Consider the following 13,611-nt stretch of genomic DNA (forward strand, 5'->3'; position numbering starts at 1 on the left):
CCTTGGAACCATTTACTTCTGAAGAGAAATTCCACATAGGAATTACATGTGTTTGCTATGATCATAACAGAGAGTGTTAGAATAGCAGAAATGATTAAGCTTGATGGTTGACTACACTCACTAAGACCCAATGGTGTTGATGGCCCTTCGACTACATATTTTTTCTTCTTCAGAATTTCAATTCTTTCTCAAGAACACATAGAAGTTTGAACTCTGTATTTCTTTTTACTTATTCAACACTTGCAGATTTTATTTCTATTTATTGCATTACTGTATGTGTATGGATTTGTCTGTGCATCGTGCATATGCAGTGTCTATGGAGGCCAGAAGATGGTGTCAAGTCCCCTGTGGGACTGGAAATAGAACTGGGTTTTCTGAAAAGCAGACCGTGTTCTTAACCACAGAAACATCTCTCTAACCTCATGCTTCATATTTTTTTTTTTTTAAAAAATGGTATATGTTTGCCAGAAGGACTTGAATGAATAGATATTCTATATGCTCTTAATTTTTTGCCTGTCTACATGATCTGTAAAAACGTCAACATTTGATTAAACAAATAAATAAGTGGATAGTTAAGCATGTGCTTAATATGTGCACAATATGTGCAATACTGTTTGATAAGTTGAGAAAGAACTACCTATTTTCCTTTCACACTTTAAAATAAATAATTACAAAAGTATCTTAAAACACAACATATACGAGCCCTTGGTAATGGAAACATTACAAAGAGGAACTAAGAACATTTCATTTTAGAAGTGCTGGGAGATTGAACCTTTCAATGTTCTACATAAGCCTTCTACTACTGAATTACAACCTCAGCTTTTTGACTCAGTTCATTTTAATAAAGGTTCTAGAGTATTAGAAAAACTACCCTCTCTGTTTTTGTTAGGATTTGTTATAATTTTCCTCATTTCAGTTTATTCTGACATTCTTATAGCAGAGGTAGAAAATACCCTGTTGGAAAGATATAGCTAAAAGGATATTGGGAAAGGGTGCTAATTGTAGATCTTACTTAGTGTCAGGGAAAGGAGTATAAGAAAAGTTTTTAAAAGATTTAAGCAAGAGGTCATCCTTGTAGATCTCTGGACATTTCCCTAGTGCCATATTTCTCTTTAAACCTATAATGGCTTTCTCTATTATGGTATCTCCTTTCTTTCCTCTATTCTTCCCCTGACTCAATCTTCCTGCTTCCTCGTGTCCTTCTCTCCCCTCCTCTTCTCCCCTTCTTTTTCTCCTAACTCCCTCTCCCCTCCCCCCAATTTATTCAGGAGATCTTGTCCCTTTTCCATTCTCTGAGGGACCATTTATGTCCCTCTTAGGGTCCTCCTTGTTTCCTAGTTTTTCTGTCGCTGTGGATTGTAGGCTGGTAATTCTTTGGTCTATGTCTAAAATCCATATATGAGTGAGTATATACTATATTTGTCTTTTTGTGACTGGGTTACCTCACTCAGGATGACTCCAACTAACAATCTAAGCAATAGTGGAGAGGCTAGCTTAAATGCCCTTTCCTGATAATGAGATTGATGACTATCTTATATGCCATCCTAGAGCCTTCCTCTAGCAGCTGATAGTAGAAGCAGACACCCTTAGCTGAACACTGAGCCAAATTCCTGGAATCCAGTTGTAGAGGGAGGAGTCATGAGCAAAGGGGTCAAGATCAGGCTGGAGAAACCCAGCAGAAACAGCTGACCTGAACAAGGGGTAGCTCATGCACCCCAGTCGGATAGCTGGGAAACCAGCACAGGACTATCAAACCAGACCTCCTGAAAGTAGGTGTTATTTAGGAGGACTGGACAGACTATAGGGTCTCTGGTAATGGATCAGTATTTGTCCCTAGTATAAGAATGGACTTGGGGAGCCCATTCCATATAGAAGGATATTCTCCCAGCCTAGACACATGGGGGAGGGCCTAGCCTCTGCTCCAAATGATATGACAGACTTTGAAGATTTCCCCAGGGAAGACTTTGCCCTCCCTGGGGAGCAGAAAAGGATGGGATGGAAGTTGGGAGGGGAATGGGGGAAGAGATGAGGGAGAAGGTTAGGGAGAGGGAGAGGGAGCTGGGATTGACGTGTAAAACAAGCTTGTTTCAAATTTAAATTAAAAAAAATAAAAAGGAAAAAGGATTAAGCAGGAGTAACACTTAACCGACTTAACTGCATTTAAATGCACAAAGTATGCAATACTGTGTTAAATATACCCAAAGAGATTTACTACTATTTAGTAGATTATGTTTCATAATATAGTACAATGTTATTAGTTACATATTAATACTAATTTTTAGTAGTAGTAGTCTATTTTTAAAGTTCTGTTAAAGAACTTCTAATTCACTCCTTGTAGCCAGATTGGGCACTGAAAAATCATGGCGCCTCCCCATTATCCATGTAAAGATGCAAGGAGACATACTTGTAAATGTGAACTAATATCCATTTCTGGATTCCTTGCTTTCAAGCTTTATTCAATTATTCACAAATACCCATAAGATAACTTTAAGAGATACAGAGTGCACTGAAACAAAATGAAGAAAGCTAACAATGAAGACATTATTATTCACTGAAATAGAATAATATTGAAATGGTTATGATTTACTGACCTGTATGGTCAGTCAGACTACTTCCCAATCCTATTCATATAGCATCAGGAACATTTAAGATTGGTTTCTGTCATATAGCTCCCAATGACACAGGTACCTATCTCAAATGTAAAACGAGTGCAGTTAGTACATTACATTTTGTAGTTCTGTGCTTTAGTTAACGTGCTCAAAAATACTTGAGCCTTAATATCAACTTGAGAAATGTACAGTAAGCTTTCCTTAGATGAGTATGTAACCACCATAGAAATGAAAGAGAATGAAATGTACTATTAAATGGACTGGAAGCTCCCTTGGGGATAATGGCCTGGGTGCTGACAGGAGGTGCCCCTGCAGTATAGTTGAAAGGGAATGTGAACCTGACAGAGTTCAGGGAGGAATTCCGCACCCTTGTGTACTGTAAGGACTGCATGTGCCCAAGGCCAGGTGATAATAGCACAGAAAACATTTTAAGAACACCGTTTTAAAAAAGGAAGCGCTGAGCTAGCCATCAGTAAAGGAATGAGATTATGTTTTGATTCATTGGCATGGCACGGGAAAAAAAAAAGAAGGAAATAAGTGAAGATTCCAGTGGTATTAGTAGTGGGGGCTTATTTAATTGTATGCTTCATTTTAAAGTTTTTAAGTTTTGTAGTCTTTCTAGGATGCGTATATATAATATTTCCATGTTATTAGTGTTCGAGTATGACAGAGTATTGTACTGTGCAAGCTTGCTGTGACTTCGTTTTGCTAGAGCAGAATTGTGAGGCAAAAGCAGCCATTTCTTCTTTGGGATTTATCATTGGAGTGAATGGACTGAAGGTTATGTCCTCTAGCTTCCTTTCTTTCCTCACTTACTCACACAACTTCAGGTGCTACCAAGTCATTCCAATGGAATAACAGAAGATGGGGGAAGGTAGCTTCCCAAAACAAACCGGTTTCAATTTCACCTCCACCTTCAGGCATTTTCAAAGCATTAAAAAGCATCTCTCCTTTTGTCTTTTTGCCTTACCAATAGTCTTCATATGGCTTTAAGACTGAAAGGAACTTTCCTACCCACGATTTAAGATTTTTCAGGCGCGCAGGGTTACTCTAGCTCTAAAGAAGTAGCGTTCCTTCCCCTAGGAGACCTAATCCTAAGGCCCCCTAGAGTGCGGGAAGTGCACCCGGAGGAGCCCTCCCCAACACTTTCCACCCCAAACAGGAGAGGCAGGAACAGGGTTTAATTCTGAGCAAAAGGCAGAATGACGAATTTCACTGAATGGGCTGTTTTTAACTAGGAAACATTCTGCTTGTGACAAGGTAGAGTCCGCCTGACAGCAAGGATGTGTGGCAGCATCCTGGGTTGGGGGCTGGGTCGTTGAGGGAGGGAGAGCTTCCCTTCTCAGAGGTTGCATTTTGTGAGTTGGTCCAGGGACCCTGCTCCCTACTTCACTCCCTTCTTTTTGCCCTCCCCCCTCCCCCAGCCTGAGCTGGGTCGCTGCTTTCTGAACCCAGAGGAAGTAGCAGGAAGGCCGCTCCCCACCACCCCCTCGCTCGGCTTTAGGTGAGCTCACAGTGAAGCTCCTGCTGGAAATGGCGATGGGGCAGCAACGAATCATGCCTGAGAAAAAGTTCTATTTTATTATTTTCACTTTTGAAAGGAGCAAGAAAGCTCAGAGAAGGTCCCTGGGAGGATCTGACCAGTTTCCCGCCCCCTCCACTAGCGCCTTGACCTTGGGCAGTCCCAAAAGGCCAGCTGAACCCTTATGAAACCCTTTTGTGCGCGATCCCCAATTCAGTGGCTGCCGAGGGGCAAAATCTCGGAGACGGGATTTTGCTATTTCAAACCCAGGCCAGCGGTTCTTCTGCCTTTCCAACGCTTCGCTTCTCTTCAACCGGGGTGGGAGGCTGGGAGGTGGTCCTCTTCTGCCCTCCCCTCCTTACTTAGCGGGTCTCCTTTTTCTCGCTGCTCTGCAGGAGCTCCGTCATGAAGGAAATGTAGACGATGGCCAAGCGGAGGGTCTCGATTCTAGACAGCCTCTTCTCATAAGCAAAGGTGGGCACCTTCCTGCGCAGCCGATCGAAGGCCTCGTTTAGGTTGAACATCCTCTTCCTCTCGCGAATGTTGGCGGCCTGGCGCTGGGCGTAGGTGATGACCCTTTTCCTTTTGGGGCGACCCAGCAAGGATCTCTGGCGTCCCTCTCCCTCCTCTTCCTCCTCCTCCCGGTCCTCAAAGATCACTTCGCTCCCCTCCTCCTCCTGGTCTGTTTCCTCAAATTGCAACAGCCTCCTGGGTCTTCTTTCTCTGAAGCCCAGTGTTTGGTCCCCCAAAGGGACCCCAGGTGGGAAGTCACAGAGAAGAGGGTGTCTTGGAGAGGCCAAAGAGAGATCTGCAACGAAGTTCAGCATGGTAGCATCCAAGTAGCTCTCAGGATAGGTGGCCATCCTCAGTGTCTATGTCATCGATTTTTTTTGCTGGAAGGTCATAGCTGTGGATAGGCTTCTTAATAGCCTCAACCCTTTTGGCGCATTGTCACCAGAGGCGAAGAGACATTAGAATTTATAACCAAGTCAAAAGGATTATTTGCAGGGAGAGGCAAGGCTAGGGCGATGCCCTTTTTCTGGAAGCTGATAGAAGATGACAAGCTTGAGCACTCATGGAAGGCTTGAGCCAACAGCCTTTCAAGTTCTAAGCATTTTCCCCCTGCAGCACCAAGCAGGGCAGTTCCTTCTTGGCAGCAACCCCCAGTTCTTACCTGCTGTGCTTTTTGTGTCTGGTCTCAACCCTGTATCCAACCAGTGTTCTCCTGGTCACATATCCCATGTAGGTCTTTAATTTCGGTTTGGATCTTCAAAGCCCAAATCTTTCCACTGCCATGGCTTCTCCTTGGCTTCGGGAGAGCAGTCCTGAGTCTTGTCGCCATTTGCCAATGGTTGTGAAACAAGTGCATTCGCTTTTAATGATGTCCAGAAGAGGGGCCCTTCCTGCCAGGGGTCGAGGAGAGCTGTTTGTTTGGTATCCCAGTGCAGCGGCTGCTGAAAGGCAAGACCTTCCATTAGCTTAAGTAAGCATGGCCAGGGGGCCCAATCGCATTCCCCAGTGTCTCTGTTGGAACCGGTGTTTTTTCTCCTTTTAGGGCATCGCAAACTACTCTCTGCCTGGTTACAGACCATGACTTCTGAAGTTGGCTTGGATACAATCAGCCTGACAATGGACATACTTGACTTTATTCTCCCTGGCCTTATTCTCTCTACATTTGAGGGAAAAAGTTATGGTGATAATGAAATAAAAAATGGAGACTTGGAACATTTACTGCATATGTCTTTTACTGTATGTTTACTCGTTTCGGGGCAAAGCAACACTGTCCCTTTGTGTTATCTCCCCCTCCTCCTGAATCTACAAACTTCTTTTGAAAAATAAGATTTAGCTCCAATAATCCAGAGAACAGCTTACCCTCTGCTGAGGAGTCAGTCTTCAGACTTTTAAATTGCCAATAAAGTATTTGTTCTTGAACAAAGAAACATCCAACACTTTGATCTGTGCTACTCCTCATTCATTTGAATCCCGCCTTAAGGTTTAAGACGGAAAACAATACCTTACTGAATTCTTAAGGGGCAGTTGGAGGCTACCCACAGAAATAGGAGAGATTGCAAATGTGATATAGTAGGAATGAAGTTTTACTGACTCTTCTACATCCCAAATTTTCACACAGAAAGTCTATTTTTCAGTTTTTGGTTTAATGATGGCTGTAGTTAATTATGCAGTGTAGAAATCTGTAAAAAAAAAAAAAAAAAAAAAAAAAAAAAAAAGCCGAGGCAAACAATACACTGAAAAACATTTTCAGAGGTATGTCAGAAAAAACAGCAGAAAATATGTGAGTGGAGACTTTCTGATTTCAGGGAGAATCAGGAAAGATGTAGGTTCTTTTTAAAGTGAAGCACTTGGTACATTGGACAGCTCCCAGAAACCCCTAATTTCAACCAGTGCACTTCTCTTCCCTTTACCTCACTGCCCAGTAAGTAGCCAAAACAAGGGTTTCTAGAGTGCACAGCAGGGTGATTATAGATGACAGAAATGTTAAAAGAAAATATTTTTCAGTTTCCACCACAAAAAGTAAACAAATTCTTAAATAGATAACATGTTTAGTGTGGTTTAAATGTTAGTATATACAGATATAGTCACTACATGTTGCTCCATCAATATTGCTAAGTTTTATATCCTTATATATGAGTTAAAATATTTTTTAAATGCAGCATAATCTTTTTGTTTGTTTGTTTCTTTTGATCCCCAGATCCAGGCTCTACTTCAAAGTGTCTTTCTTTAATAGATTTTCTTTTTCTCTTGTTTAAATTTACTCTTCATCCCCTTATTGATACTATAACAATTCTGGTGACAGTGTGAGTTTTCTCTGAGGTGTGATAACGGGAAAGGGGGTTTTGTTATAATTGCCTACTTGATTAATTCCTATTATATTAAAGAATGATAAAAAAAAAAAAACAAAAGAAAAAAATCAGGACAGAGTGTGTAGCCATTTGCTACAGAGCCTCTGTAGGATGCAGAATTACTGGACTTGATTCCCAGGACCACATCAACTGGATGTGGTGATGCAGAGTTATAATACTAGCATATGAGAGGTAGAAACAGCAGAGAGGTAGGGAATTAGAAGTTCAAGATAAAGCAAGCTAGAAGCCAGTTAGGGACACATGAGACCCAGAAGAAGGAAAAGAAGGCATAGAAATACCAGCAGTGGTTGTGGAATCAGTAAATAAGAAAAATGAGTTTTTTTAAAATGACAATCCCTGTTTTACTTAACATGTTATTAAGTAGTTGTGTAAGTTTGTGTAATTTATCACCTATGGGTTTTCTAATAGTAATCACATATGATCCAAGAACAAGTCAGCCCTACAGCAAACGAAGACTGCTCAGTGAGAAGAAATATAATAAAATAATTCAACTTAAATTCAGTAAAACAGAGATCCAAAACTGTGATGCAACTCAAGGAGAGATGTTTTTCACACTAAAATATTCAGTTAAGAAAATGAGTATTTTAAAAATCATATAACATCCAGCACTGGGCTGAAACACTAGTATTAAGGTGATATACATTTAGAAAACTATATATACATATATATGTATATATAGTTTAAGATATTTTTATGAATATAATCTCATGTTAAACCCTTGGTTTGTGCCACAGTAATTTATCTTGTGACACTCTAATCATTCTGACACAATTAGTACCCAAAACATTAGGGTTTATTTTTATTATTTTATAAATATTGTAAATATATTTATTATTGTATTATTATTTTTATCTCCAATTATGAAGTGTACAAATAAACAAAATGGGCTTTTCCTTCTTACTTTGAAATACTTTTAAAGGCCTTCTGGCTCTATGACTAAAAGTAAATATGAACTAACAAAAAGCTGAGTGATTTTTAAATAGTTCATCCCATAGGAAATTATATTTCTCTTTTTTATTTCAAGATTTTAAAGTTAAAAAAGAAACATTAAATAAAACACCCAACTGTTGCTGAAAGAAATCTAAAATTACCAGATTAAGTTCCTCCTCTGTGTTCTTTGAATATAGTGCATGTATTTTTTAAAATATACATAAGGATTGCTAGAAGCTTTGCTTAGAGTCCTTTAAGAGTCAACATGAAAATGAGTCAGTTGTGTTTTTGTACACAATGTGTCTCTATTGAGCATCTCAGTAAACATTTTATATTAACAGTTTTTAAAATTCAGAATCAAAGCAAAATTCAAGGGACTAAGAACAATAATTCTCAAAGGGGCTAGAAAGGATTTTAAAATGTCAAGTAAAAAAAGGTAGATTAAAAAAAAAAAACATTTCAAAGGTCCTCTCAAACTGGTAAAAATTCTCCCTTCCCTCTTTTTTTATATTCCTTCCCTTATACTCCCAAATGTTCATCATCTGATAAATGGTCAAATGGTGAGAATTAGGTCAAGGGCAAACAACTGTCACGATCCCAGAAGAATGTCCTAAATCTGTTTCTCCTAGCTTTCATGAAGAGTTTTGTGTTCTCCTTCTATTCAATTTCAAATCTGTATTGTGATGGCCATGGCTGATTTATAGATAGAGATGTTTATATACTTCTCAGTTTATATAATTTATATTCTAGGTATACTTTATATTTTCTAATTACATATAAATACATATTATTCTAGTTATATAATACATGTTAGATGACATTTCCAGCTATATTCTGGTTAATTATATTTAAAGTAAGCTTGCTTTGAGGTTTAGAATACATGCTTTAAAATTAATAAATTATGCATGCATGTGTTAATTAAGTTTTAGGAAGTGAATGTACTCATGAAAACAGGTTCTGAACCACAAAATAAAGCTATTTCACTGAAGTTTCAGACAGTGCAAGGAGAAATGCCTTCATTGTATTGCCCCGAACTGTTTTACCAAATGAAGGCACCGATGTCAGAAGTACTCAAAGCACACAGAATATCACAAGTATCTTGAAAGGTCTCTCTACAGCCTCATGTCTGACTTCTGAGATGAATTTAGCAAAATTTAGAACACTAAATAAAAACAAATTATATTCTGCATATTATTTATTCTGAAATTCATGCATATTGTTCTCATTGATGAATGATCTTTATTTGTGTGAACATTCCAACATTTATGATTCCTACTGTTGGTTGTCATTTGGGGTGCTGGGTGTTAAGTATTCAATTCTAAGCTAGTATTAGTTGCAGTATGAAGGATGTTGTTATTCATCTTCTATGAGTACACTTGGTCATTCCTGTCTATGGTACACTCAAAAGCCAAGAGATTATGGCTTACAAGGTTCTTCCTTCTTGGCTTCTTTTCTTTTTCCTGTCATTGGCCAGGGCGTGGATGTCTTGCTGAACTAGAATTAGCCATCTAGATGGAACTAAACTTTATGGGAACGTGGAAACATTTCCTGAAAAGGACCAGATAGTACATACTTACTTTTCTGGCTGTGCAGTCTCTGCCACAACAATTCAACTCTGCCACCATTTTATACAGAAGCTTCAGTGGTACATAAATGATGGTGCTTTACATATGAAAGTGGATATCAGGGAGTCTGGTGGTTGGACTGTAGTTTGATGACACTTGTTCTAGGAGAGGGTGGAGTTTCAGGAGGCCAGGACGAGTTCCTCCAGTGGGCAGAGCAGAACCTCTCAAATACAGAAAGAAGAGTAGGCCAGAAGCAGTCTACTTCTAGTGCATTTTGAAATGCACTTCAAGTAGATTGAAAGTGCTCTACTTTGAATCAGCAGCAAGCAAACAAACAAGAACAGTGGGAGAAACTGAAAGTTTAAACAAAAGGGCTTCTGATGTCTTGGTAATGCATCATTTGAAAATGGCTTCGAATCAGCTCTTATACGATTTGCCTCAGGCTTTTCTTCTTCAAACGCAATAAAGCTATTTCTGTTAGCCTTTGGGATAAATCTATTTTCCAAACATTCAGCTATATTAATACTTAGTTATTGATTGAACCCTATCCAATTTTTTCACTGTTTGAAAATGTGGAAATTAGAGAGGTGTGATGGGAAAAAATATCCCCCAGGTTGCTATAAACTAGTACCTCAAATAATTTCAATTTTTCTCATTTCCTATACCGTATTTTTGTACATTATATTTAATAGTGACTTTCCTTTGTAATAAAATTTATAGCTCTTATGTTCATCCTTAAAGTTAAATATTTTTGTACAATTGTAGATTAAATGCTAAATCTAACAATGCATTTCAAAGGGTTTTACCATTATATTATTTATGATACAAGAATATTAGAATTAAGTTAAAACATATGAAACTGCCTACTTCAATTCATATTTAGCCAAAAATTGGATAGTTTCATTTGTTTTAACCCAATATGTTTGAAGATATAACTACTTAATAAAAAAAGTAGAATTAAAAATATTGTGGTCAATTGAAATATTAACATAATTCCTTTATAAATATATAACAGTATAGGTAACATACTATCATGTTGTAGTCTAAATGTATTATGGTACACTTAATTATACAGTATTCATTTAAAAAGGTTTACTGAAGGCTGATGGTGTGCTGGGTCCTTATGGCATAGATCTTAAAATTTGCTGTGAGTCATTGAACAAGAGAAAGAACTTAGTGAAAGTATTCTATGTAGTACTGAGGGTGGGAAAAGCTATGCAAGATATTCAGGATGAAGAGATTGATGGGAAATGCTGGAAAGTTGGAGCAAGTTACCACTCTTATGTGATTATTAAAGAAAAGAGTAATATTTGAATAAATATTTGAAGACAATTAAAAACTTTGTTCAGTTGCAGATCTAGGAACAAGTTATTGGCAGAAAGAATTGATGTAGAGACAAGAAGATAAGATATGGAATTGACTTGTATGTTGGAGGAATATCATAAGCTATTCCCTTCGAAAGAAGGGGGAGGGAGGAGTGACAGATGGTGAGTTTGGTGGATGATAGACAACATGTTTCTATAAAAGGCCTTTTTATCATTTAAGGACCCTGAGTTTGACTTTAGACAAGATGGGAACTTTAGAATGCTTTTTTGTCTCATTAAGCACATATATAGAGAATAAACCCAACAAGACCTGGAAAAAGGAAATCTGAAGAGCTTCTACAGCATCTCAGGGTGTTGGGAGTTGTGGTGCCATTGAATGACTGCATTCTGCATGTTCTAAATAAAATGTGATATGATTTGCTGATTGATGTATGTTGAGTGTGAGGGAAAGATGAGGTGTCAAAGATGTTCTCAAGTTCTTGGAGAGGATAATGACAAAGTTGGCTTTGAACATCGTAAGTTAATATGGGTATTACACAAATTAAGACACTGGGTAAATGTACCACTTTGGAAGCTATGTTTCCATGCTAAGGCATGAAAGAACTTGTTATTCTTTTTCTTCATCCTTCTATGACTGAGCTAGTTTATCTGCCTCAGTACATTTATCCATCTGACTGTGATAACTTTTCCCCAGATACTCACATAGATGACTTCATCACATCCTTTAATTGTTTTGATAATCACAGATTACCAGAGTACCAGCTACTCTGTAATAGATGAGATGGTTTTTTGTTACCCTAAACTCTGCTCATTTCTTTGTCTCCTGTTCCCTGATTCTCTCTCTTACTTTGTTTTATTTTTTTTTATACAGCTGATAAACCACCAGGCACAGAACATATTTACTCACACCTTTACTTTCAGGTTCCTTCAGTATGGCATGAACTCCAAATGTTAGCCATAGAATTAAATAAATGCCTTGGCTTTCTTTTTCAGCTTCAATGATTGCATTATGCTATCTCTACAACAGTACCTTAAGTCCATATACCATACAAGCCAAGGCAGTGGTCTTCCCTATGTCCTTAGAGCATAAGTACTGGGAACTGACCATTTCTGTCCACTGAGGTGCTTCTCTATAGACATTGCCTCATGGTTTTTGCTGAGGTTTTCCCCTTTCTACCACTTTCCCCATGTCACAGTCTGGGGCTCTTCCTATTTAATCCTGATTATGCCCCTATCTACTTTTATAGGTATCAGATTATGATATTCAGAGGTCTCAAGATTTTCCCAGCTCAATTTTTCATCTTGGTCTTTCACAGGAGTTACCATCCTGCTCATCCCCTTTGACCCAAACTCTCTGGAATTCTTGATTTTATCTTTGGTATCTGAGTTAGGTGGTTGTAGCTAAGTGTTACAGACTGAGTTACTAAATAGATTTAAGGAGTTGATGCCTCTATATATGGCTGACATCAAGGAACTCATCCTGGGTCATTTGTGGGATCAGGTAGTCCCTGCTAAATATCATAATATATATTATAAAATTTCATTAGAGATGGTGAGCAAAGATATTTTAGTTAAAGGGATTATGAATTATCTTGGATGGTTTATCTTTAATTTTCAGATGATCAGCTAGCACATTGTAGGCATTGGGCAAATACATTTTTGGAAGCTTTAACCTGAGATAGACTTGATAATCAACTTTCTTTTCCTTTAGGACCTACCCAGGACTGGTACAATAGTAATAATTGTAACAGGTACTACTGACTTGCTATATTCTAATTATGTGTGACATGCATTTTCTTATTCAACACCTCAGTATAATGCAAAAGAGTCATCCAGGTTCTCAGTTTTCAAGTAAGGCTCTAAATGATTGAATCAGATTTGAAGGACAGCTCTTGGGTTTGGTTCCCAACACTGCTTCCTGGAAAATATGTCATCTTTGTGATATCAGCACAGAACTCTGCATAATAATTATTCAATCATTTTGGAGGCTGTATGAAATTTATATATTGAATTTTATTCACATTTTCTTTGGAAACTAGTATCTTCAGTGAAGAATATTGTATTAGGTTCATCCAATATATTTTTTATTAAATAAACTTAGATATTGATGACAGGAGTATCATTTAGATTTATTTATATCCTTTATTATTTTCTCTAAACTTAAGTGATTTACTTAATCTTAAAAATGCTGGCTCTACAAACTCCTGGAATCCAGTTTTACAGAGGAAGGAGTGACGAGCAAATGGGTCAAGACCAAACTGGGGAAACCCACAGAAACAACTGACTTGAGCAAGTGGGAACTGAGGGACAATAGCTGGGGAATGGGAGGGTGGGAAGAGGGGGACTAGAATTGGTATGTAAAATAAGACTGTTTTTAATTTAAATAAAAATTAATTTAAAAAATGCTGGCTGTACCAGAACCAACAACTTTGAAGTAAAAGCCTTCTTAACAATTTTCCTACTTTTTGAATCACCAGCTTTTGGACAGGGATTTTTTTTTTTGGTTATTCTGCCACTGTCTTTAGCCTCTTTGTGGTTTTGCATAGCTATCATTTAAGGATTACAGCATCTCCATATTGGTTAGTATCATGGATGAAGACCATTATCATGGAGGAAGTGTTACTGTGTGTGACTCTGTGGGTCCTGAAGAGTGGTCACCTTCACGCACACATTCATAAGCATGTTATATACCACCAAAAAAAAAGAAAAGAAAAGAAAAAAAAGCCAGATTTTAAGCTAAGTTCTCTCTCATTCCTTTTACATCAGGTTGTACTGTCA

General features: G+C 38.0%; 1 protein-coding gene across 1 annotated transcript; it reads right to left on the reverse strand.

Moving 5' to 3' along the window:
• Window positions 1-4,493: 4,493 nt before the first annotated feature.
• On the reverse strand, window positions 4,494-4,994 carry Ferd3l (Fer3 like bHLH transcription factor). Its single transcript, XM_051175132.1, has one exon. The coding sequence runs from the start codon at window positions 4,992-4,994 to the stop codon at window positions 4,494-4,496; it is 501 nt and encodes a 166-aa protein (XP_051031089.1).
• Between the last annotated feature and the right edge of the window lie 8,617 nt (window positions 4,995-13,611).

This window comes from Phodopus roborovskii, unplaced genomic scaffold, assembly GCF_943737965.1.
Source record: "Phodopus roborovskii unplaced genomic scaffold, PHOROB, whole genome shotgun sequence".
NCBI classification, from domain to species: Eukaryota; Metazoa; Chordata; class Mammalia; order Rodentia; family Cricetidae; genus Phodopus; species Phodopus roborovskii.